Here is a 22337-nt window from a genome sequence, read left to right as displayed (position 1 = left end):
CTGTCCGTCTGGCGACATATTCTTATCCAAGTCACACTGATTAATTTCAATCGCAATACAAAGGGCAAAAACCTCCTGGACGTCAGAGACATCCGTGGCTTCTGCGGAGATTGCCTGACAACCCGCATTCATGGCATCAAGAGACATTCGGTCATACGGACGGTTGTCATTTACCTTCCATCGCCAGGCTGAAAATAACTCCTCGACGGGGTTCAGAAAAGGCGAGTGTGGAGGGAGAAATTGCACAGACATGCCCGGGTGAGCTTCAGACCACTCTCTTACTGGACGAGAGTGGTGCAACACTACGTTGTCCCATATAACCGCACAGTTTGGCATTTCAGGCCTCACCTGCTCTCTCTCTTCAGGGGGTACAATCTGTTGAACAGGATATCAAGGGATGTGAATAGGTGTGCTGTACTGTGTGGGCCAACAGTGGGGATGTGAGATAGCTGCACACATGGCAATATTCCCACCTCTCTGCACTGGACACTGACTGTGGCTCTGTGACCGGTGATATTCCTTGCACGTCTCTTGGCTTTGGACAGATTGAATCCTGCTTCATCCACATATATGAAGACATGTGGCGAAACATTTGCCTCCATGGTCAAGGATAGTGGCACACATGTCACTGGAAACGTGTTCCGTCTCCCCTCTGAGCTGCTGTGCCACCGCGCACACGCACCCCTCTCCTCTACGGCCCCGTGGCTGTGCTCTCTCTCTCTCTTTTGTCTTTGCCTTCTGACTTGCTCCGTTTCTCACCAACACCAACTCACTGTTATATGTGATTATGGACTGACTGCCAACTGAACAACTGAGCAATGCAGATCTGCACATGTGCAGTAGAGATTCACACGTGTGGGAGTGCGTGTTATTGACTGTAAACAAATTATCTGATTTTGTTATCAAGACTTACTCAAACGACTGTTGTGTCTTGTGTAGAGAGTTGTGTTTACTGTTTTGCACAAATGTGTTTGGCATTTGCATTTTGTGTGAAAGCAACCATAAATGAATTACTGTTTTGCAGAAATGTGTCTGTTCTGCTCACCCAGGTTCTGGTGTTGGTCATGTGGACCATTGACTCAGCAATTGAGAAAAACTGTAAAATCAGGAGAAAGCCTAATTCTGGTGTCCTAGGGCATCTGTCTGGCTCTCTGTCTGTCCGTCCTTGTGCTTCTAAGAGCGTGTGTGTGTGTGTATGTGTGCGTGTGTCTGTTCAGGTGCTTCTGTGTGTGTCTGCCTGCCTCTGTGTGGCCTATTGTGTCTGTGTATCTATCCGTCAGTCCTCCCTCTGCGTGTTTTATATTGGACTCTTTTCTACTTTTTTTTTTTCCAGGTGCGCTATTGGCGACAGCTGGTTTCGGCCACACCTGGGAGAAAAGTAACAACACCGCACCAAAACACACACGCAAATGACGCAACTGATAAACAAAAAGGTGGACAAAAAGACCCGGCCTGCGCTGTTTGCTCTCCACAGGGGAATCTCTGGTGAAAAAAAGCCATCAATGGTCTCTGGGGCGAGACTCTGTGTTTGCGCAGTACAGCGTCTCCGCCGCCCAGGGAGGTGCCCAGATGCCATCGGGGTCAAGAGCGGGCCGGCCTGGTGTGAGAGCAGCGGGAGGGGGAGCACAGCTGCGTGCTTTGTGTCTCCAGTTCAGCAGTGTCACGGCCTCCTCCACTATCCCTGATGGGGAAAAAACGCGGCCCCGGCGGAAACGTGGGTCCAGATGTAATTTAACTTTAACGTCAGAGAGTTTATGCAGCTGCGGTAATAACTGTGCTGTTTTGAATGAATGAGGGGAAATCGCATACACAGAAATCTGCATGGATGAACTGAATCTAGTCTCTGACAGGATGAACTAACTGAAGGCAGGACTAGATCACGGATGGAGAGATGCTGTCACATGTCCAGAGAAGTGCTTACCGCTGCTGTAGCACTTCATGTTAATGAATGAATGGTGAAATGAATGGTCTCCTTTTAATTCGGCATGTTTCACTTTCTATTCCAATTACACCAATATCATCTGGCATTTGGTGTGCATGTGTGTGTGTGTGTGTGCGTCAGTGTGTGCGTGTGTCTGTGTGTGTGTCAGTGTGTGTCTGTGTCTGTGCGTGTCTGTGTGTGTGTCAGTGTGTGTCTGTGTGTGCGTGTCTGTGTGTGCGTGTCTGTGTCTGTGTATCTGTGTGCCTGTGTGTGTCTGTGTGTGTGTGTCTCTGTGTGCGTCAGTGTGTGCGTCTGTGTGTGCGTGTCTGTGTGTGTGTGTCTGTGTGTGTGTGTGTGTGTGTCTGTGTGTGTGTGTGTGAGAGCCCAGGTTGCTGACCTCAGCTGTGCTGTGTTGAGAGATGCGGTAAGATGTGTTTTTTTTTAATCAGGAAACAAGGCACATATTGATATTTATGCCTTGGTGTATTTATTAATTTATTTTAATTATTTTGTATTTTAAAATGCTGATTAGCATTTGGCAATCTGGCAGTCAAATAAGGCTGCAACATCCACAGGGCTCTGCACACGTTTACAGCGGCAGAACGTGACAATAGTCAGCACAGTGGAGCAGCTGTATTATAATGGGGAGCCGTTACAACAGGGGGCTACAGTGACAGAACAGAACAGCACAATACATGCTACAATAGGGGGCTACAGTAGGAAACAGCTCAAAAGTGACCTAGGGTAGAAGGCGTGACAGGGGCATGTCGTAGGGGACGGAGTGTGTCACAGGGGAATGAGGCGTGTCATATGGGACAGGGGCGTGTCGTGGGCGTGTCGTATGGGACAGGATGTGCCGTAGGGGACAGAGGCGTGTCATGGGGACAGGGTATGTCATAGAGGTCAGGGCATGTCATAGGGGACAGAGGCGTGTCAAAGGTGTGTCATAGGGGACAGGGTGTATCATGGGGACAGGGTGTATCATGGGGACAGGGTGTGTCATAGCGGACAGGGAATTTTATGGACAGGGGCGTATCGTAGGGGACAGGGCCGTGCTGTAGGGGACAGAGCTTGTCATAGGTGTGTCGTAGGGGACAGGGTGTAGTGTACTGCAGCCCTGGGGGGCAGATGTAACAGCACAGTGCAGTAGAATAGTGCGGTTGTGGATTAATAGGGGACTGTAGAATATTGCGGTTACAATAATGGGGGGTTGGTGTGACAGTGCAGTAGCAGAAATGTTGGTTTAGGGGGGCGATATTGACAGAGCTTCAGCTTGTCCCCCTTAATCGTAGGAGTCCCTCCCACTTTGTGAAAGATGCGATCGTTCATACCCCTTATTGGGGGGGAATACAGGTGTCATCTGCAGACTGCAGCATTGTGTCTGTTCTCCTTTTCAGGTTTAAAAGTGTGTACATTTATATTCTTCTGTCACAATATATTACAAATACACGCAGGTTTAAACTACCCCAAAATAAAGGAGACCAGAAACGATGCGGTGTCTGCAGGTCAATAAATGTGCTGACTAGCGTATGTAAAATACGATTAGACAAAACAAACTAATACCTATTTAAAAAGCACGAGTTTTCATTCCATTTGATTAATCTCTTTAACTGTTACACGTGTCTGGCTTCGTTTCAAGGGCGATATTTTGTGTTATTCTTGTGATATTTCGAATCTGCAGTACCAGGACCTTAATATCACTCAGAACCGCGATTTCTCTCTCAAACTCGGCGAGGAATTTTCACTTCACAACCTTCTCTGTCACTGGTCGTCTTCTAATGGAGTGTTTCGAATTCTTGGTGCCAGACTTCTTCACACCACACCTGTCCCTGTACGCGTCATCGCTCCTGTCTCTCGCAGGTGATTTTGCCAGCGGGAGAGGTGTTGTGTCAGTTTCTGGTGGTTTCCGTTTACACTTGCGGGAATGGTCTTGGGCCGCTGTGACTGGGGGCAGTGCCAGTCCTTCATCAGATGCATCTAGGACGTTCTTGAAGGTATTCTGCATTGCCTTCATTCCATCCGTAAGTGCAATCAGAACTGGCCCGTCCGTACAGCCGAACGTCATAGCCCTCAGCACTTCCAGCTCCTCCAGCGCCTTCCTCCTGCTCCTGTCGATGTCCGTCTCAGGAAGACTTGGGCTCTGGAACAGACGTGATCTTGTTAAACATCGATACCACTGACAGCTGAGGATCAAGTTCTTACAGTGCAATATACACTACTGGCCAAAAGTCTTAGAACACCCCCATTTGTCCAGTTTCTATTGAAATGTAAGCAGTTCAAGACCAGTGAATAACCTGAACTGGTACAAAGGTAAGAGAATGCTTTTATGGGTACCAGAGCGGTTAAAGTTTGTTATACCAAACGATTCCATTATTTATTTATTTTATCTCCAATTGTTTATTTGTTCTATGCATTAATTTCAGAGTACACTGAGACATTAAACTGTGTACATTTCAATTAAAACTGGGTAAATTGAGGTGTTTGTATCTCTGTTGGGTTTGATATTATCACACTACAAAAGGGAAAGGTCTGCAAAGGTTTGTATTTCAATGCAAATAATGCACACTTAAAAACATGAGTTCCTTAGTAGTAATGAGATTTTTGGACACACTGTAATGAAGTTGCATGTTGTGTGAAAATAACAATCTAACACTTTATATACCTCTTGTCTTGGTATAGCGTCTGCATCAATGTCATCCTGCTCGGGATCCCCATCATCCTCATCCTGCTCTGGCGTACCAGGGGAAGGGTTGTGTTCATCACCAGGAGGAGGGATGTGGCCGCCACCATCGACGGTCTCCCATTTCCATTCTGGTAGCTTTCCACGGAGGTCCTCTCGGTCCAGCTGGGGGACTCTCTGCCGAACTTTCGCCAGGTAGATGTGGTTCTTGATGTCCTTGAGCCTTGGGTAGTAGGCCCGGTCAAGGTCACTAGGGGCAGCGGTGTCCGTCATCCTGGTCTTGACATAGAGTCGGAGGGTGGCCTGCATCTCCCTGCTGTCTGTCATCCCTTCGCTCACGAGCTGGTCAATCCACTCTGCGATCTGTGGGTGTACTGTCCGAGCCACGCCAGAGAGGCCTCCCGGGGTGTGCTTGGTATGTGCTTCACTCAGAGGGAGTTCTACGTAATATCTGCTCTGCACAGTCAGCTCCTTTCCGTCGGTGAGGTCTTGCAGTAGTCTCTCCTTGACCTTGCCTTGTTCCCTCTTCACATTCTTCACACAGGACACGGCATAATCGGGGAACCTGCACACTTGCTTGATGCTTATCTTCGCTTCACATCCTTTCTTCCTGGTGTCCCGAGTCTGGATTCCCGGTTTGCCTTTTCCTGTCGTTTCGGAAGGTGGTGCATAGTCGTGATCCCAGCCACCTCCCTGTTGCGTGACGTCTCCCGTCTTATGCCTTTTGCCGTGATCTCGGCCAGGGCCAAACTGGCACTCGAGGATCTTCTTCCCGCCGAAGATGAAAGGGACACCATCTCCCGCGATGCACGGACTGCTGGACTTGGAGAAGAAGATGGAACGGCCGGTAAACCTGACCGTCTCTTTGCCGACCTTGGCTGGATTGAACTGGAGAGAGGAGGAGTCCCGCACGCAGAAGGCTGTCGTAGTCACGCGTCTATGCAGCTCGAGTACACTGCGCACGCGGTCCTCACTGGCGACGTGGCCATGAACATAATTCCCCTCCGTGCTGCATCCTTCCAGCAGTGTCTGCCATTCAACGGCCTCGATGCTGCCCTCCTCAGATTCATCCATCCTGAAAAAAACATGTGGTATATATATTCTTATTTCCTGCTGAAACGCTTAATGATTCTGTATGGTTTTTATGGTGACGTGAACAAATTACGAGTGGATTTTGTGCTTACTGTATGTAACATCAACAAGTGTGACTTATGGTAAACTGTAACAAGTTTCTAGCCACGTGTCTTAGATCTATTTCAGTTTTTTTACATGATGTGCATCTATAATCAAGCTGTTTAATGTTTTATCATCGGTGTTCCTTGTGGAAAACTGAACTACAATGACAGATGAGCTTATGACAGTGTAAAAGTGTTGTATAAAAGTTGTGTTAAACTTGAAGACCTAGGTGTAATTGTGTGCTTATTTTGTCCTAATAAATACGAGAATATGAGGTGTGGGGGGATTCAAAACTGTTGGATTTTCCCACCTGATGATATCTTGGGGGCTGTATGATAGGTCTGGTATTTTGTTGACAAGTGATTGACAGAGAGGGCATAAGCAAACTGATTCTTTAGCAAGAATACACATCAGATCTGAGCAACTGATTTACTTCATGCACACTCACCTTTCCAAAATGCTGTGAATTACTAACCTTAGGATTTGCAGAAAATCACCAAGGAACCCGCAATATTTCCACCGCAAAAGTCGGCTTCGTTTGGGAACCCGGGCCGAATCGAACAGAGTGACGTCACGCTCAACCCTCGGCTCGAACCCTCTCCGGCTGGTCTCGGCGAGCAGCGAGGCATTGTGGGAAATGTTCGCCGGAAAAGTCCGCACAGCCTCCCGGTTCGGGCCGCAGAGAATTGGCCTATCAGATCTCCACTTCCTCTATTTCGCCGTTCGTCTTTCCGAGTCGCTGATAGGCCGTGGTCCGGAAATGGCAGGGGTCCGCCCCAATCAGCGGAGCGCTTCCTTTTCCTTGGGCCAATCGGGGGCCGAGGGGGCGGGGCCGCGGCGACTGTAGGCTTGCCTGCTGCCACCGTTTGCAGTAGTCGGAGCTGCAGCGTCGAGATGGACAACCGCGGCTACAACACAGGTACGGTACAGTCCTGCAGCCTGTACGGTTATCACGGTGAAGGCCGGCTGAGCCCGCAGGCGTCCCTGCCGTTGTGATGAAGATATGCGCCCGTCCATGTTGTGTCGGTCGTATGGACGCTCGGTTTGCTGTTGCCGCACATTCATGGCCTCTGCATCGCCGGCCTGTGCGGGTCTCTGCGGTGTTAGCTGGGCGGGAGGCGTCCATGGCTGGGGCTCTTTGTGTGAGAGTGTGTAGCCGGGGCGGGTGTGTACGAGTGTGCAGCTGCAGTGTGTAGCGTGGGGTGGGGGGGTTCAGTCCAGACGACACGGTCCGGTTTCGCTGTGCGGTACCGACGGCGGGTTTGGGCCCGGCGCTGCGCTCGGTGCTGACCCGCAGTGCCCCACGGCACTGCTCTCCCCTCGGGGCAACCCCACGGCCGTGTTGTGTGTCGCTGCCCCGGCCTGTGTGCGCGGAGGGCGGGGGCTTCAGTCCGGTTGCGCCGAGTTCAGCGCCGAGTCGCGGGCAGCTGCTTCTCTCGCTGTGCGCGCTAACGGTGAAATAAAATGGAGTCGTTTCGAGTGGGGAAAATGGCCGCCATTTTACCGTCGCTTCCTCTATACACACCCCCTCCCGCAGCCGCCGTCTTCGAGGACAGTGTCCCTTTTTTAACTGCCTGTAAAGCGACTGTTGGGGTGGTGTGAATGGACAGCTGTCAATCATTCGGATCAATGGCTTATTTTTATGACGTCACTGCAATGTCCTCGCTGTCCGAATTCAGTCAGCGTGGTCTGACACAGTCCGTGTCCCTGTCTGGACAGCTGTTCACACACACACCCCTGTAACCGGTCTGACCGGCTCTCGGTGTGAAGGGTTAAATCCGCCCACCCGGGCAGCCTGTGTTGCGTGACCAGGTCTCTCAAACGTGTGGCCGCTTTGTAAAGAAATGGACGCTGGTGTGAGACCGCGCTGCCCACTGCGGAAGATCTGGCGCCCATTGTTCGTGCCGCGGTGTGGCGCCTGGTGCCTTTGTTTTAAGAGCCGTGTTTTGATGGGGAGAATCGGAGGACCGCCATCGTCATATTATTGAATGCATTTAATATGATTTGGTTTACAACTTCCACTTTCTATGACATGCTGTGCCAGTGGCTGTGACTGTGTATAAGATGCGGTTTCATTGTCATGCACTGTTCTGACCCAACAGTTGTGTGTGTGTGTGTGTGTGTGTATTGACTCTCTCTCAACACCCTTGACTCCTGTCGTTGCAGGGTACTCCAGTTGGAGCGGGGGTGGCTCTTCCAGCAGGGGTAAGTCACAGCGGTGGCGGTTTCCATTGCTCGCCATCAGAATCTCCCTACACACATATAGGCACACACGGGTGTGTATATGCAATATATACACACAACTCCCCCCGACATGCATCCTGTCCTTGGGGGGGGGTTCTTGATTCCTCTGCTCAGTGCCTTATGCCTCATTTGTACCTCGTGTCCACACTGACTCGTTCTTCACAGCCTGTGCCGCACTCGTGTGTAGCAGGGTATCTGACAAAGCTGAATATTCATGCACTTGAATTCCCCCCCCAGGCTCGGGCGGCTATGACTCGTATGGGTTCGGCTACGGGAAGGACTCGGACTCGGGTTTCGGCGGGTACGGTGGCGCCCCCCTGCCGAAGCGCGGCCTGTCGGGCGGATCGTCGTCCTCTTTGTCCACCACGGGCACGAGTGCCGACGCGGTCATCGCCAAGATCAACCAGCGCCTGGACATGCTGACCCAGCTGGAGGGCGCGGGGGGCATGAAGGGAGTGGGCCGCAGCGATAGGTAAACAGCCCGCAGCCCACCCGGGTCTCCACACGCCTGCCCCCACGGCACTGCCCCTCACACTGGAGTGAGAGAAGTGCTCTGTGTGCCCATCTCTGTCCTCCTCCTCTCTCTGTCGTCGTCGTCCTCCTCCTCCTTCTTCTCTCTCTCTCTCTCTCTCTCTCTCTCTCTCCATACAGGATCAGGGTCAGACTCCACTCCATCAGTCGGCCCAGATCAGGGCGACTCCAGAAGACTATGTTCAGTCATTTTACTGTAGTAGTTTTTGGTGCTGATCGAGTTAAGGGGTTCAGTTCTGGTTAGACTTCCCTGCTTTCCAGAGGGTGGTTCTTGCTTTCTTGTCAAGCCAAGACAGTCAGTGCCACACTAGAGTACACACACTCCTCGGGAAATAGAGAGGGCTGAGGTGGAGAAACGGGCTGGACTGGAGAAGGATGAAGCCCAGCTGACACCTAGAGCCATGTTGTCATGCTCTTCGGACAGGAGTGTCTCTCTGTTTAGGATCACATAGACAGCGTAGGACCCGATCAGTGTGACGCCCTTTACCAGTCTCCAGAGTGCAGGTCCTGGGGGGCTGATGGGAGCACTGTTAGGACACAGTGAAGAGAACGCACTGAAGAAGTCACTGCTCTGCTTTCCAGCAGTCAAACAGGCTGACTTGTTAAAGTACATGTAGTATTACTGTTAAGCTCTCCTTAGTGAACCCAGTCTGGGCCGAGAGGGGGGTGCTGGACCCTTGCAGGGTGTCTGTGCCGTGTCGTCTCCCTGGGGTCTTGTTTCCCATAGGAAGCCCTGTTGTGGTTGATGTTTTAAAGGCGATCTCGGCAGGGGGCATTGCTTTTGTTTGGTTTTTAATCTCTTTGCATCATCATCTCACACCCCTTCCTCGTCCAGATCTGTCCCTCAGTGTTCTGCAGTCCACAGCGTAGCTAGTCTGTGAGTTGTTCTGGTCCATGTTTCTGCGCTCCCATCGCCATCTCGTCCTGTTTCTGATCATGTGGAGAAACTCACCCCCCCGCCCCGGCTCTCACCCCTTCTTACCATTTTGCATTTTTGAATCGATGTTTTGGTTAGTGCCAGTTAGGGATGACCCCAGGTAGCCGCACACAAGCCAGGCCCCCCCGTAGCGGCTCTCTGCAGTGCCCCCGCCTCCAGAACACACAAGGCAAGCGAGCGGACGCCCAGCACACTCCTGCTCTCTGCCCCGAGGACAGGTGTGGCGGGGGGGGGCACGAGACGCAAAAACTGTGTGCTTAATGCTGTTATCAACACAAATGTATTTCATTGCATTTAGATGATTGATTTTTATTTTTATTTTTATTTTATTTTATTTTATTTGTGAAAGTCGGCCATGCCTTCACTCTCCTTGCTCTGCGCCTCCTTTGCAGGTTTGACCAATACGAGTCCTTCGACTCTCGGCCCACCGCACTAAACGACCGTGATCTCTACAGATCCGGCTACGGTTACAGTGACGGAGGACCGGACCTAATGCCGGCGCACCGGGGCGGCAGCGCGTACGGTGGACCGGGGAGCTATGACGGCTCCGGGTTTGGATCCGGCAAATCCCACAGCTCGCGGCAGCCGCGGGACGCCTACGGCCAGAGCTGGCCAGGGAGACGCTCCCCTAGGGGCCCGGGGGGCGGCCGAGGTTTTGGGCGCTGGCACGACCCCCCTATGGGCGGCCGGGGGGCCGGGGGGGGCCCTCCCTCCTCGGGCGGCGGCGGCGGCGGCAAACTCCCGTCTCTCCTCTCCCACCACATGTACCCCGAGGGGGGCCCGTTCCACCCCCCCGGAGCGCAGGAGTACGCTCACCCGGGCAAGAGATACGGAGCGGCTGTGGGCACGTGGGCCGGGCGCCAGAGAGTGCGCAAGAGAACGCCCAACCGAGTAAGTACCCCCCAGCTGGAGCACAGCACTATGCACCACCGCACCGCACGGGTCCTGTAGCTGCTGCGGCGCTCGCGGGCTGTCCGCACACACGCACACACGTGTACAAGAGGGCGCCTTGAGAACAGGTCACGACTCTGCCCCCCCTCCCTGTTCCCTGAAACCTCAAGGTGTGCAGATTACATCCCTCCCTGCTTTCTGGTGTTTAAACCTGAGCTGCGTTGACAGAGCTGTCCCCTGTATTCACTATGTAATTGAGGCCCTTTTTTTTATTATTCGATCCCAGGGCGGCTTTCGGAGGCCGGCAGCACAAACGTTTTTATACTTTAGTTTTGTTTACCGTTATACCAAGTCCCCAGACTCCTCCTTACATCAGCTTTGAGTCCTTTGACCCCCACCCCCCCGAATTCCGAGTGGCTGTGCAGCCCCCCAGCCCTGTCTGGCTTCTGTCACTACTGCAGGACACGCTGCTGCCAGATGGGAGTGTTATGGATTAATGTTTTTGGCTCTGGTTTTGTTCTGAGCTCTTGAGTTTCTAATTAAGTTTTGTTTTCTTTTCATGGACTCTTTTTGAAACTGCACTCATGGGAGGTGGGTTGGGGGGGTATATGATGTAGGGGGGTGGGATGAGCTGGTGGCATTTTTGTTTTGTTCTGGTTTGTTCTTTTGCATAAAACTAAATTTAAACGCAGTCGGGACGGTCGCATGCGTTTCTGTGAGCTGGGGTGGGCGGCCCATATTCAGACGAGCCCCTTCGCGTGCACCTGCAATTAAATCGTCCCGGGGGTCAAGTAAAGGAGGTTCTTGGGGGTGCAGATGAAGCTGGAGATGGTTTAACACAGGGGTGTCAGACTCCAGTCCTGGGGGGCTGCAGTGTCTTAATGGGTTTCATTCCAGCCCAGCTCTTGGCTCCTTAATTAGTCTAATTAAACAATTAACTGGATGAATTGAACACTTCTCTCCAGACTGACAAGTTATATTGGTTCAATGTTTAGAATAATCAACAACTTGTAAGATATTGGCTACAAAAAATAATGACAGTTTGAGATACTCACCTGATTTAAATAATGACATTTTAATCAAGTAATTGGGGAGCTCCAAACCAGCAGACACTGCGGCCCCCCAGGACTGGAGTCTGACAGCGCTGGTCTAATGGCTGTAGCTGAAGTAGAAACCAATGTTAAAGTTCTCCATCAGGTTATGGTGACATTCTGGTTGGGGCTGGGGTCAGGGGTCAGGGTTCGAGTCCCTAGTGCCGCCGGTGTGGGTTTGGCGGGCCCTGCCTGATGCTGTGGTGGCGGCTAGGCCTGTGGTTCAGGCTGTTTTTCCAGTTTTTATTTTGTGTGTGTGTGTGTGTGTGTGGGTGAGGTACAGGGAATGGGTATAGTGTGTACGGTGTGGTGTGTGAGGTACAGGGAGTGTGTACGGTGTGGTGTGTGAGGTACAGGGAGTGTGTACGGTGTGGTGTGTGAGGTACAGGGAGTGTGTACGGTGTGGTGTGTGAGGTACAGGGAGTGTGTACGGTGTGGTGTGTGAGGTACAGGGAGTGTGTACGGTGTGGACTGTGCGTGTGGTACAGGGAGTGTGTACGGTGTGGACTGTGTGCGTGTGGTACAGGGGGTGTGTACTGTGCGTGTGGTACAGGGGGTGTGTACGGTGTGGTGTGTGAGGTACAGGGAGTGTGTACGGTGTGGACTGTGCGTGTGGTACAGGGAGTGTGTACTGTGCGTGTGGTACAGGGAGTGTGTACGGTGTGGTGTGTGAGGTACAGGGAGTGTGTACGGTGTGGACTGTGCGTGTGGTACAGGGAGTGTGTACGGTGTGGACTGTGTGCGTGTGGTACAGGGGGTGTGTGTGTGCGTGTGGTACAGGGGGGGTGTACTGTGTGGTGTGTGCTGCAGTGCCGTGGGAGGGGTGCTCACACTGTCCTGTGTCCCCAGGTGAAGATGCAGAAGGATGGGAAGAAGAAGAGAAAGCAGTCCCTGAGCGCCGCTGACGAGCCCGACAGCAAGATGGGCAAGACTGAGACTGGAGCGGAGTCGGCCAACGGTAAAGACCTCTATAGCCGGGGGGGGGTTCTTGAGTCGCAGTTCATACACAGGGCAGTGATTCGACACCCTCAGTCCTGGAGGGGTCAGTGTGTCTGTCACTCCTGCAGCTCCTGCTTGTTTAGCTTTATTTATTTGTCTAATCGTGTGATGGGATTTAAGGATGGTCAAGCCTAATGCGACAATGTAATGCGTGTGTTTATAGGGCTGCACTGGTCTGGGAGTCTGACGTTTGTGTGATCGTGTGGCTAGGAACGTGTGCAGCACTGCAGCAGGAAACTCAAACCAAACCAAATCCTGAGCTCTTTCCCCTCGCAAAATGTATATATATTTAAAGGGTCAGTCAAACTGGATGTTCTGAGCCAGAGCAGGTTGGTGTGTGGGTGGAGCAAGAGTGAGCCCTGTCTCTGTCCATTTGTCCTGCAGAAGCAGAGGAGCCCAGCGTGGAGAACGAGGAAGTGAAGACCAAAGATGTGAGTGCCGTTGAATCGCTGCTCTGGTCGCTTCTGATTCAGCCAGCATAGTTTCCTTGATTTATGCTTAATTAGTTAATTGACTTGGGGTAATTGCTTAATTTTATTGCTTGACCTTAATGGACTTTAGCTTGGTTATTGGCTTAATTGGTGGTTAATTAAATAATGAAGTAATGGCTGGTGCCCACTGACTCCATCACGGTGTTGGTGCCAGGGGCGTCTGTTCTGCGGCTTTCCAAGTGCTGGCAATTACAAGGGACCTCACAATATGATCTTGCGACACTTGGGCGCTAATATGTATTGCGATTTTCACAATCCTCATGATTCTATTGAATCGCAGCTAACATTGTAATCTGTGGCTTCTTTTCATCATTGAACCATTGCAAACTGTTAAATCATACTTCCAAAGACATGTTGAATAATGTGTCAATTAAATTAGCTTTCTAAGAGTTAATTAGAAAATGTTTACATTCACATTCAATCTTTAGTATAAGATGCACCTCTACAGAGACTGAGCAGTAACACGCCGCCCTTGGGAGTTGGAAGAAACATGCATGGGAGCCGAACTGATTAAATGATAGAGGCTTTATTAAGTCCCAGTTAGTGACTGGTTTAGAGAGCTGCAGGACGGCCCCCAAGCACCGGGTCGGACCCCATAGGTGGCACAGGGCTGGGGTTATTGTCAGACACAGATCCATTGGGGGCCGAGCGGCACAGGGCCCCTGGTTGTAGTGTTTATACAAAAGAACAGGCATTTAACTTCACACAATCTGTATCAACTTCACGTTAAGCCCAATACAGTACACCACATCAAGCACGTTCAGCGTTTAGCGAAACACGCTTGGGTACAATCGGGTCGCATTGTTGGGCAGATTTCCGCGGTTCTGCGTAGATCTGCAGGATCCCATTGGTGAAGCAGCGCAGAACTGCGATTAGCTGCGCCACACAAACTCGATGACCGAGTCATGCATGATTATAATTGGACCATGAAACGGCTCCCTGACCGGCCGCCTCGCAAAGCACTGTCATCCATGCCCATCGGTCTTGTATTGAATTTGTTTTGTCACATTACAGTCAACTAAAATTAAAGGCTTTTTTTAGTTATCGCCCCCCCCACAGTATTTAGTCTCTTATTGTCACTGAAAACAGGTCGTTGACGAATATTGTCAGTTTTCGTTATCGGAACTAACACTGGCGCACAGCTGTCTGCGGTCACACATCTGCATCCCGGCCTGACTTTCTTCTTCTCTTCTGTGTTTCTCCTTTTGAAGGAGTCTGAAGGAGCTGCGGAAGGGGAGGATGGTAAGCTTTATCAATTTAAAAAAATATGTATATAAATGTCTCTCCACTGGCTTTTGCGTCTGTCCTGCGAATGAGATGTTGGAATTCGTCGTGTTTGTGTTGGAGCACTGCGGCTGTGTCCTGACGGCCGTCTTACCCACCCCCCCCCCCCCCAGCGCTGACCATGCAGGAGGAGATCAAGCAGATGAAGAGGAAGCTGCAGGGCCGGCCGCCCGCTCCGGACAAGCCCAAGCCCAAGACCAAGAAGAGGAGCAGCCGCTTCCTGGAGAGGTGAGGGGTCAGGGGTCACAAGTCGGGGCGATTAGCGTCTTCCCGTTTTAGTAAATGTTTCGTGAGAACCTGATACTGAACCCATTGGACTGAAAGTGTGAAGCACTGTGTGGCCCGTACTGATGGTGTGTCCCCCCCCGGCCCCCTCCCAGGGTGATGTTCGCCTGCTCCGTCTGCAAGTTCCGCTCCTTCTACAACGACGAGATGACCGCCCACCTGGACAGCCGCTTCCACAAGGAGCACTTCAAATACCTGGCCAGCAAGCTGTCCAAGCCCACCACGGACTTCCTGCAGGTGAGCGCCCCTCTGTCTCCCGTCCATGGGTGGTGCTCAGGATAGTTTAGTGTGGGTGTCATGAGTTGGGGGCAGGAAGGAGCTGGGTCTGCTGTCGGGCAGATGTCTACAAAAGAGGTGTAATGACCCAAAGGAGAGCAGTTTCAGCTCTGATGTGTGTTGGTATTCATCTTCATTGATCTCCCTGCCATGTCTCAGGAATATCTGTCCAACAAGTACAAGAAGACAGAGATGCGCAGGAGCCACATGGAGAACATCAGCGCGGCCATCTGCCAGGTGTACAAGGAGCAGGACCTGACGCGCGGTGAGTGTGGGCCACGGCTCTGACCGGCGCCCCCGGGTGTCCGCGCCGTCCTGTCCGCCGGCCGTCTCTCATGACGCGCTGTCCCCTCTCCCCGCAGACCTGGGCATGGAGCACTTCATGAAGAAGGTGGAGGCGGCCCACTGCGCGGCCTGCGACCTCTTCATCCCCATGCAGCCCAACCTGCTGCAGAAGCACCTCAAGTCCCCCGACCACAACTTCAACCGCAGGGTGAGCGCGGGCGGCGCCGGGGAGGGGGAGGGGAGCGGGAGGGCCTCGGGCGGCGCTTCTGACGCGGTGGCCTTGTCCCTCCGTCCGCAGGGCATGATGGAGCAGTCCAAACGGGCCAGCCTGTCGGTGGCGCGCAGCATCCTCAACCACAAGGTCATCGGCAAGAAGCTGGAGAGCTACCTGAAGGTGAGGAGCGAGGGAGCAGCCCTCCGATCGAGAGTCCCATCCTGGCGTGAGGTGTGTGTGGTTAGATCGTGCTTGTTTTTAACTCTTCCCCGTCCCCGCCCCCTCCCCCTCCTTTCCTCCGATCAGGGAGAAAACCCGTTCACCGGCAACCCCGATGACCCGGACCCGGACGAGTCCATGGCGATGGACGTGACGGAGGGAGAGATGCTGAACGAGAGCCAGGGGGAGGGAGGGGTGGAGGGAGAGGGGGAGGAGGAGGAGGAGGAGGAGGCAGCGGAGGGGGAGGGCAGTGGCGGGGTGCAGCCAGAGTCGCAGGCTGAGAACGAGGGCGAGAGTAAGGAGGAGGAGGAGGAGGAAGAGGAGGGAGCAGGGGAGCTGGGGCTGGATGAGGAGGGGGAGATGGAGGGGATCCCTGGAGAGGAGGTGCTGGAGGAGGAGGAGGAGGCTGAGGGGGAGATGGGAGGAAAGGATGAGGGTGTGGAGGAGGGGGCAGAGGAGGGAGGGCAGGTAGGAGAGGGAGAGGAGGAGGAGGAGGAGGGGGCGGGGGGGAAAACGCAGCCGGGAAAAGCCGAATGACCGCCGCACCTTCACGTACAATCATTAAAACCTCCTCTTCCTCCCCTCCCTCGGTTTTCTGAGCGCGTCTCCCTCGCCCCGCAGAGACCCCCACACTCCCCCCCGCCAGCCCCCCCGCTGTGCGACCCGTGCGGCCAATCGGCTAGTTGAGTCTCGCGCGGGGAGGGGGGGTGTCTGCAGGCCGATGGGGTCGCCCTCCCCCCTCTCCTCTAGATAGCGGGCTGCCTCGGCCCCGGCCCCGTGTTCGCGGCGGCTCTGTCCCCTGGGTTAGCTGGTGACGTTCTGAGCTCTCAACCTACATTCCTGTTCGGGGGGTTTGTGTGTTTGTTTTTCCTCTATATGACCCCAGTCCTCTCTCTCTCTGGGTGATTTTTGTAAATATTCCTGCTTTGGGAGTTTGTGTAAATAGAATATACCCCCCACTGCACACCCACTCCTCCAGAGGTCGCTGTCCTTCAGACCGTGCAGGAGCTGCTTCTCTCTCCTCCACCCGAAGAAGAAAAAGATGAAAACGGCTCCGGGCCCGCATCGCGTTCGCAGTCCTCCAGCCAGGGCCACGGACAGGGCCGCAGAGTCCGGTCACTCCAGTCTCTCTTCACTACTTTCGTTTTTATGTTTGTTGCTGGGGGGGGTGTTGGGTGTAAAACAACAAAAAAAAAAAAGTTGCTTTTCGTTTTTGTTTTTTTATGATGAATTAACTGATGTGAATAAATGTCCAGAACCTGTCTGTGTGTTGTGCTCATTTCATGCCCCTCCTACTGCTCTCCCAGTGCATTGTGGGTTAGACATGAGTCACATGACGCATCCAGCAACATACAACAACAAACAAGCGATACATCTAACAAGAAAACTTTCAATCTTAATGCTATGGGCAGAATTTCAGAAAGATAAGCAACTGCAGCAGTCCAGTCCAAACGTGTGTTTTTGTGTCTGTAAAAGCGCTGTATTTTGGGATGTCTTCTAGCCTCCTGCGACCCAGTAATTATTTTTTGTCCAGTGCAGTGGACACAGGCTTTCGGTCAATCTCTTAGAACAGACATGCCACTGGTGTACGTCCCAGTACACAGGTCATCCGGCGCTGGTCTGTGATGTCACAAGTGTGGTAGACCTTGACAACTTCCTCTCCCTGGCTTTTCAGAACAATGTACATTAAAAATAATAAATGTTGTGGAGTCGATGGAAACTTGAATATTGTATATTGATTTTGCTGGATTTAAAGGAGCCTGCTTCTCCTTCCTGCACACATCGTTACTAAACAATACGTGTGTCAGACACTGGACAGGAGGACCTGGGGGTGTGAGTGCCGTTCACACGGTGCCCACAGGAGGCCGCCGATACACCGCTCAACAGAGAGATTTTATTTATAAATGATATGGTACTGTTTCCATTTTTTTTCCCTTTTTCTTACCTTTTATTATTTTTCAATGTATGTATATAATATTAACTGCTTGGCAACACTACGAAACTGTCATGCCAATAAAGCACCCTTGAATTGAAGTGAGAGAGGGGACTGAAGCGCGTCAGGACGGAGGGGGTGGGTGAGGTTTCAACTTTTGACTGCCTGCGTTGAGTTCATACAGAGCCGTCAGTGCGGAGTCAGTGCGGCGCAAAGTGCGCGCATAAGGACTGGAATAAATGGACAGCCGTGTTTTATTTCAAACTCCCCACTGCAGGGATGTGTGTGTATTCCTCTGAAGTGGCGCCTGTCCCCAGGAGACACCCTGCACCCCAGCCCTCTAACCCCGTCGAGCAGCTCGGTCACCGACTACCGACGGACGGGTCTGTAAGCCGGCGGCCCCCGGAGCACAATAGCATCATTCACTGGCCCTCCCCGCCCCGTCTCTGAAACGGGAAGAAAACAAATGTATCTTTGAAATTATAATATTTTATTAATGGTTATAATTGGTATGGTATTGATATAATTGTTTCCCTGATCTTTGTATATATTACACATTTTGCATGTTTTGGCCGTCAACATACGAATATAAATGTACAAGTATGTGCTTCTTATTACTGCCGTGTTTGGACATTGCCCCTCTGATACAGCGGCTCTCGGGGTGATTGCACGGGTATTGCATGACTGCACTGTACGAGAGAGAGAGAGAGAGAGAGAGGGAGAGAGAGAGAGGGAGGAGGAGGAGAGCGCGGCGGGGGTGCGCAGGCTGGCGGTGCGAAATTACATTAGAGCGACGTGCCGTCCACTGTGCGTGTGACGTCAGCGCGTCGCAGGAGCTGTTTGTTCTGGATTTGGGGAAAGAAGAATCCGCGCGCGCACTGACACCCGCTAAAGAGGTAAATAAAGCGCCTTTCCGCGCGGGGCGGCGGGCGCACGACGGGGCCGCCGCCGGGGTGTCGAGTGTGGCCCCCGGGGCGGCGAGGCCGGCAGAGCGGGGGTCGTTGCCCGCGGAGTGCAGCTGGAGACCGGGGAGTCGGAGAGAGGGAGGCCCGCCGCCTGGTGAGGGAGACGGGGATGGAGGCGGCTGCGGCTGCGGCTGCGGGGTGGGAGGTCGCGTCCGGGGCGGCGGGGCGACCCTGGCCGCCTCCCTCACGGCCTGCAAGGGGTGAGCGCCCCGGCGGCGGCGGAAGGAGGGTCGGGGCGCAGAGCTGGGCCGCACGGCGGCGGGGCCGGTGGGCTGCCGTCTTGTTTGTTTGCAGCCCCAAGGCCGTATTCGTGAGCGCAGTTACGTCCTGTCGGCGGCGCAGGCGGCGCTGTGCGGGACGGCCGCTACGTGCGGAAAAACACGCAGCTCCTTTCGGGAATCGCTCGCCAGGCTCGGGCGCTATTCTCGACGGCGCTTTACGGCAGGGCTGGATGTTGTTTGCGTAGGGACTGTTCCCTCGGAGCGGCCGGGGGGGCGATTCCGGGACCTGGTGTACGTCCTTTGCGTGGCGTCCCTGGCCGGGTGGAGGTGCGGCGCTACGTTGCGTAAGATGCGTAAACTGGGATGCGCGACCAGCGTAGTCTAAGAGCGGTGTATTTTTTTTTTGCTCGGCAGCTCTGGCGTGCGGAGTCGCGGCACAGGCGCCTCTTTCGATGCCCGGGAGCGCCATCCGCCCCCCCCGGCCCCTGTGAGCAGCTCCCCGGCTGTGCGGGAGTGGAGCGGTGCGCTGATCGCCGAGACCCCCATCCCCGGGGCGGCGTGCGGGAAGTATAACGCAGAGAAGGCGACTCGGATCTTGTAGCGGCCGCCATTTTGTGCTGTGAGGGACAGAGGCAGCGCAGAGACCCGCCGTGCCGAGGCCAGTGTAAGACAACCGCGGTATCTGCTCCAGCGCCTGGCGTGTTGTAGTGTGTGTTGTCTCGTCAGAGTGCACGGCGTTGTGTCCAGTCGCTCCTTTTCCTTTCCGTTTTCCGGCGCATCCATCGCAGCAGGCCGTGCTGTCAGTCATTGTTGCCAGTTATCAGTAACACTAACCCCGGGCGCCCCGGCCCGGCCCGGCCCTGCGGAGGGGTCCCGGTCCCGCTGTTGGGGGGTGGGGTGGCAGTAGCCGCCGGTCGCGGGTTTTCGAGGTGTCGTGTCCAACTGCAAAACACAGCTTCACAAGTTGCATCACAACACTGACCTGCTCACACCCCCCCTCCGCACACGCTTCATACGCACATGTGTGTCTATACCATCACATCACCCCCGTCGGCCCTTCTGGGTTAGGGCCTGCCAGGGTGTTTCACTCGCTCCGATCTACACCTCTTCTGCACATCACGCCTGCAAACTATCATTTCATCTCCCCATCTTCTCCGTGGTCGTCCCCCGTGTGTCTCTCCTTCTCTTGGGATTCATATAAACAGTATATGTCTATAACAAAGCCGTCTGTCGCTCCGGGTCCATGCCGTTGACACGCTTGTAAGCGGGACTATAAACACAGTCGAGCCCGGGTCACGGTGTGTGTGTGTGTAGAAGTTGCATGCATTCATGTACATCTGTGTAATGTCGAAATCATTGTCAGTGTAGTATGGAAGTGGCCCACACACCCACTGTGCCGCTCTCTTGGGCCGATACAGGCACTGGTGCTCCGAGGAGCTGTCTGTGCAGCGGGGTTATTTATAGCGGGCAGCCCGGTGGAAGTCTGTTGTGCATGCCAAGCTAATCAGATGCCAGGCGAGCGTGTTTGTTGTGGCATCAGGGCTGCATTTCTGTACGGTGAGTTCAGCAGGTCGTGCCAGCGTGACTGGACACCACACCAGTCAGTCAGACACGCATTGCTTTTATTGTGGGTTACCTGCCATTCACTCAACTGTACCTAATCCTGCCCCTTACCTTGCATAACTCATCTCACTGTTTTGGTTTCACTTTTGTTTTTTATAGTTGTTTAGTCGGATGCTTATAACACTCAACACCCTGTAACCCCTGGGCCGGGTAGTGACCATTTTGTACTGTACTGGTACTGACTGGTGAGTTGTAAACACACCAAAAACATAACATAGCAGTGTAGTAGTAATGCCTGTGTGACTGGGTGTCCTTTACTGGATTTGTTTTTATTACAGAGGAATAAGTGATTCTTATTGTGCGTAAATGGTTAAAAATGTTGTTCCTTGCTTGGCATTATCGTACTGTAGTGACGCAGTTCTGTGGGATTGAGCTACTGTGTCCAGGGAAGAGCTGCTTCTGTGCCTCTTATTCCTTAATGCCAGGACACTTGTGACATTACTTTTTGCTTATTTTCTTTATATTGTTAATGGTTTCATGTTGTACTCCTTTTTATGGGATACTTTAATTAATTATTAGTTTCTTGGACTTGTATACATCTACTGTGTTTATTTCCGTCTGCACACACACCTATTGCAATCAGCTACTGTCTTTGTTATTCAGTCAGCACAAACTGTGTAAAAGCTGTGTGTTTTGGGACATGGGTATTTGGTTGAGGACTTAAAACAATGTCTTGCTTGAAGATTGCTGACCAGCTGTAATTAACACACCAAACACTACAACAGTAATAAACTCAGGCCTATGTAAATTATGCGAATGGTATAACTCCATTTGCACAATTGTATTTGCCCATCACTGAGGCCCCCACCCCCTGTAATACCCACACGCCAGACTTGTCATATTTATTTATTTAAAGCACTGGTTTAATTATTTGAAAACACACTAACAGTATGGTGAGCTTATTTCTGTCCTTCCAGTGACTAAGGGTAAGATAGATGCACACTTTACTGTATAGTGGTTACTGGTCCACGTAAGCCCTCGCACCCGCTGGTACACGCAAGCCATCGCACGCTAATATACACACACACACACACACACACACACACACACACCTATCCTCACACACACCCTCGTGCACTGGTACCCACTGCCACGCCCTCGCTCCCGCACACTCATGTACGCACTCTCATACGCACCACTGTGCTGCTATAAGTGGATGCTGATCTTGCTGTGTGTGGAGAAGTGTGTTTGTTTGTAAATTTAAGAATACATTAATTGGCTTCTGGTGCCCGGGCGGAGCGCCATGAATCGCCCAGTTGAGTTAATTGTGCGCTCATTTGGGCCAATTGCAAAAAACATAAGCGCCATTCCAGTGATGGGAGCTGCTCTCTCCCGTGTGCACCGTGAACACGCCTGTGTGTCATGCACTGTCCTGCTGTTTCAGCTCCCCCTCCCCCACAAATGTCAGGTTTGTTTTATTATTTTTTGCCACCCCACCGGGGCTCTGGGGAGCCACTGTGGCCTTTGTACTCTAGGTACTTAGGGCTATTTAGCAATCTAAACCATTAACTCCTTAAGTGCCTTACTTATTGGGCCTTAATAAGTCCAAACTATCAGGTGTTGCAGGTATGGCAGGTATGTAATGGGCCCAAGCAACCCATTTAGAGATTGAGTGGCCTTTAGCACTAGGATTCGCTATCTTACTGGACAGGGCAGGTTTTTTTTTTGGTGGGGGGGTTCCTAAGGAAAAATGGAGGAGAAATGTCTGTTGTGTTGTGGTTCGCCAGGGTTAGGAATGGCACGCTCTCGGATTACTAATGTTATGATTTTATATAGCTATATTAAATTGCATGCAGTGGGGAGGATGCCTATGATGGCTTTGCACATAGTGGGCTTTCACTTCATCTCTTCCTCCTCCTCTTCTGGGGAGCCGGTCTCCTCCAAGGGGCTGAGGGAGTGTTCCTGTCCTTTGTTCACCCGTGGTTCATTCTCGTTCTCTCCTTCTCTAGCCTGAGAGGAGAGTGGGAAAGCTGGGATGGAAGAACAGGGAGATGTGGAGAGGAAGAGGGAGTGTGTGGCGATGGGGGGGGGGGGGGGAGGGAGGGAGAGATGGAATGGGGGGGAGGAGAAG

At 52.7% G+C, this 22337-nt stretch overlaps 3 protein-coding genes across 9 annotated transcripts in view; 2 read left to right on the top strand and 1 right to left on the bottom strand.

Moving 5' to 3' along the window:
* Nucleotides 1-2385: 2385 nt before the first annotated feature.
* LOC136752463 (uncharacterized) lies at nucleotides 2386-6546 on the bottom strand. Its single transcript, XM_066707803.1, has 3 exons — nucleotides 6253-6546; nucleotides 4584-5676; nucleotides 2386-4061 (listed from the first exon to the last, which is right to left on the bottom strand). Exons 2-3 carry the CDS (start codon nucleotides 5673-5675, stop codon nucleotides 3663-3665), a joined length of 1491 nt encoding a protein of 496 aa, XP_066563900.1. The 5' UTR covers nucleotide 5676; nucleotides 6253-6546; the 3' UTR covers nucleotides 2386-3662.
* Nucleotides 6547-6606: 60 nt separating this feature from the next.
* On the top strand, nucleotides 6607-16786 carry akap8l (A kinase (PRKA) anchor protein 8-like). Of its 2 annotated transcripts, none has more exons than XM_066707802.1 (13): nucleotides 6607-6696; nucleotides 7944-7982; nucleotides 8259-8493; nucleotides 9945-10380; nucleotides 12321-12429; nucleotides 12855-12901; nucleotides 14173-14203; nucleotides 14359-14473; nucleotides 14626-14767; nucleotides 14966-15071; nucleotides 15169-15299; nucleotides 15390-15485; nucleotides 15612-16786. In XM_066707802.1, exons 1-13 carry the CDS (start codon nucleotides 6672-6674, stop codon nucleotides 16059-16061), a joined length of 1962 nt encoding a protein of 653 aa, XP_066563899.1. In that variant the 5' UTR covers nucleotides 6607-6671; the 3' UTR covers nucleotides 16062-16786. The 2 variants fall into 2 exon arrangements, with proteins under 2 accessions (XP_066563899.1, XP_066563898.1); XM_066707801.1 differs by having other exon boundaries at nucleotides 9882-10380.
* Nucleotides 16787-18240: 1454 nt separating this feature from the next.
* The window catches only part of brd4 (bromodomain containing 4), a 40121-nt gene continuing 36024 nt past the window's right edge, over nucleotides 18241-22337 (top strand). For 2 of the 6 annotated variants that reach the window (XM_066707799.1, XM_066707797.1), the window contains exon 1: nucleotides 18241-18353. The gene's annotated coding sequence lies outside the window, so the exon portion shown is untranslated. Of the gene's footprint in view, nucleotides 18354-19026; nucleotides 19308-22337 lie in introns of those variants that run through there. The other 4 variants (XM_066707800.1, XM_066707796.1, XM_066707798.1 and 1 more) reach the window with 2 other exon arrangements.

This window comes from Amia ocellicauda, chromosome 7 (genome assembly GCF_036373705.1).
Source record: "Amia ocellicauda isolate fAmiCal2 chromosome 7, fAmiCal2.hap1, whole genome shotgun sequence".
Classification (NCBI taxonomy): domain Eukaryota; kingdom Metazoa; phylum Chordata; class Actinopteri; order Amiiformes; family Amiidae; genus Amia; species Amia ocellicauda.
Note: the sequence above shows the minus strand (reverse complement) of the source record. Positions and strands in the feature narration are given on the sequence as shown.

Coding starts and splice junctions, on each gene's coding strand:
- LOC136752463 (XM_066707803.1), bottom strand. CDS start 5,675: ATGGATGAATCTGAGGAGGGCAGCATCGAGGCCGTTGAATGGCAGACA. Junction 4,062..4,583: donor ACGCTATACCAAGACAAGAG/GTATATAAAGTG, acceptor CGTCTGTTCCAG/AGCCCAAGTCTTCCTGAGAC.
- akap8l (XM_066707801.1), top strand. CDS start 6,672: ATGGACAACCGCGGCTACAACACAG. Junction 8,494..9,881: donor GGAGTGGGCCGCAGCGATAG/GTAAACAGCCCG, acceptor CCTCCTTTGCAG/GTTTGACCAATACGAGTCCT. Junction 15,072..15,168: donor GGAGCAGGACCTGACGCGCG/GTGAGTGTGGGC, acceptor CTCTCCCCGCAG/ACCTGGGCATGGAGCACTTC.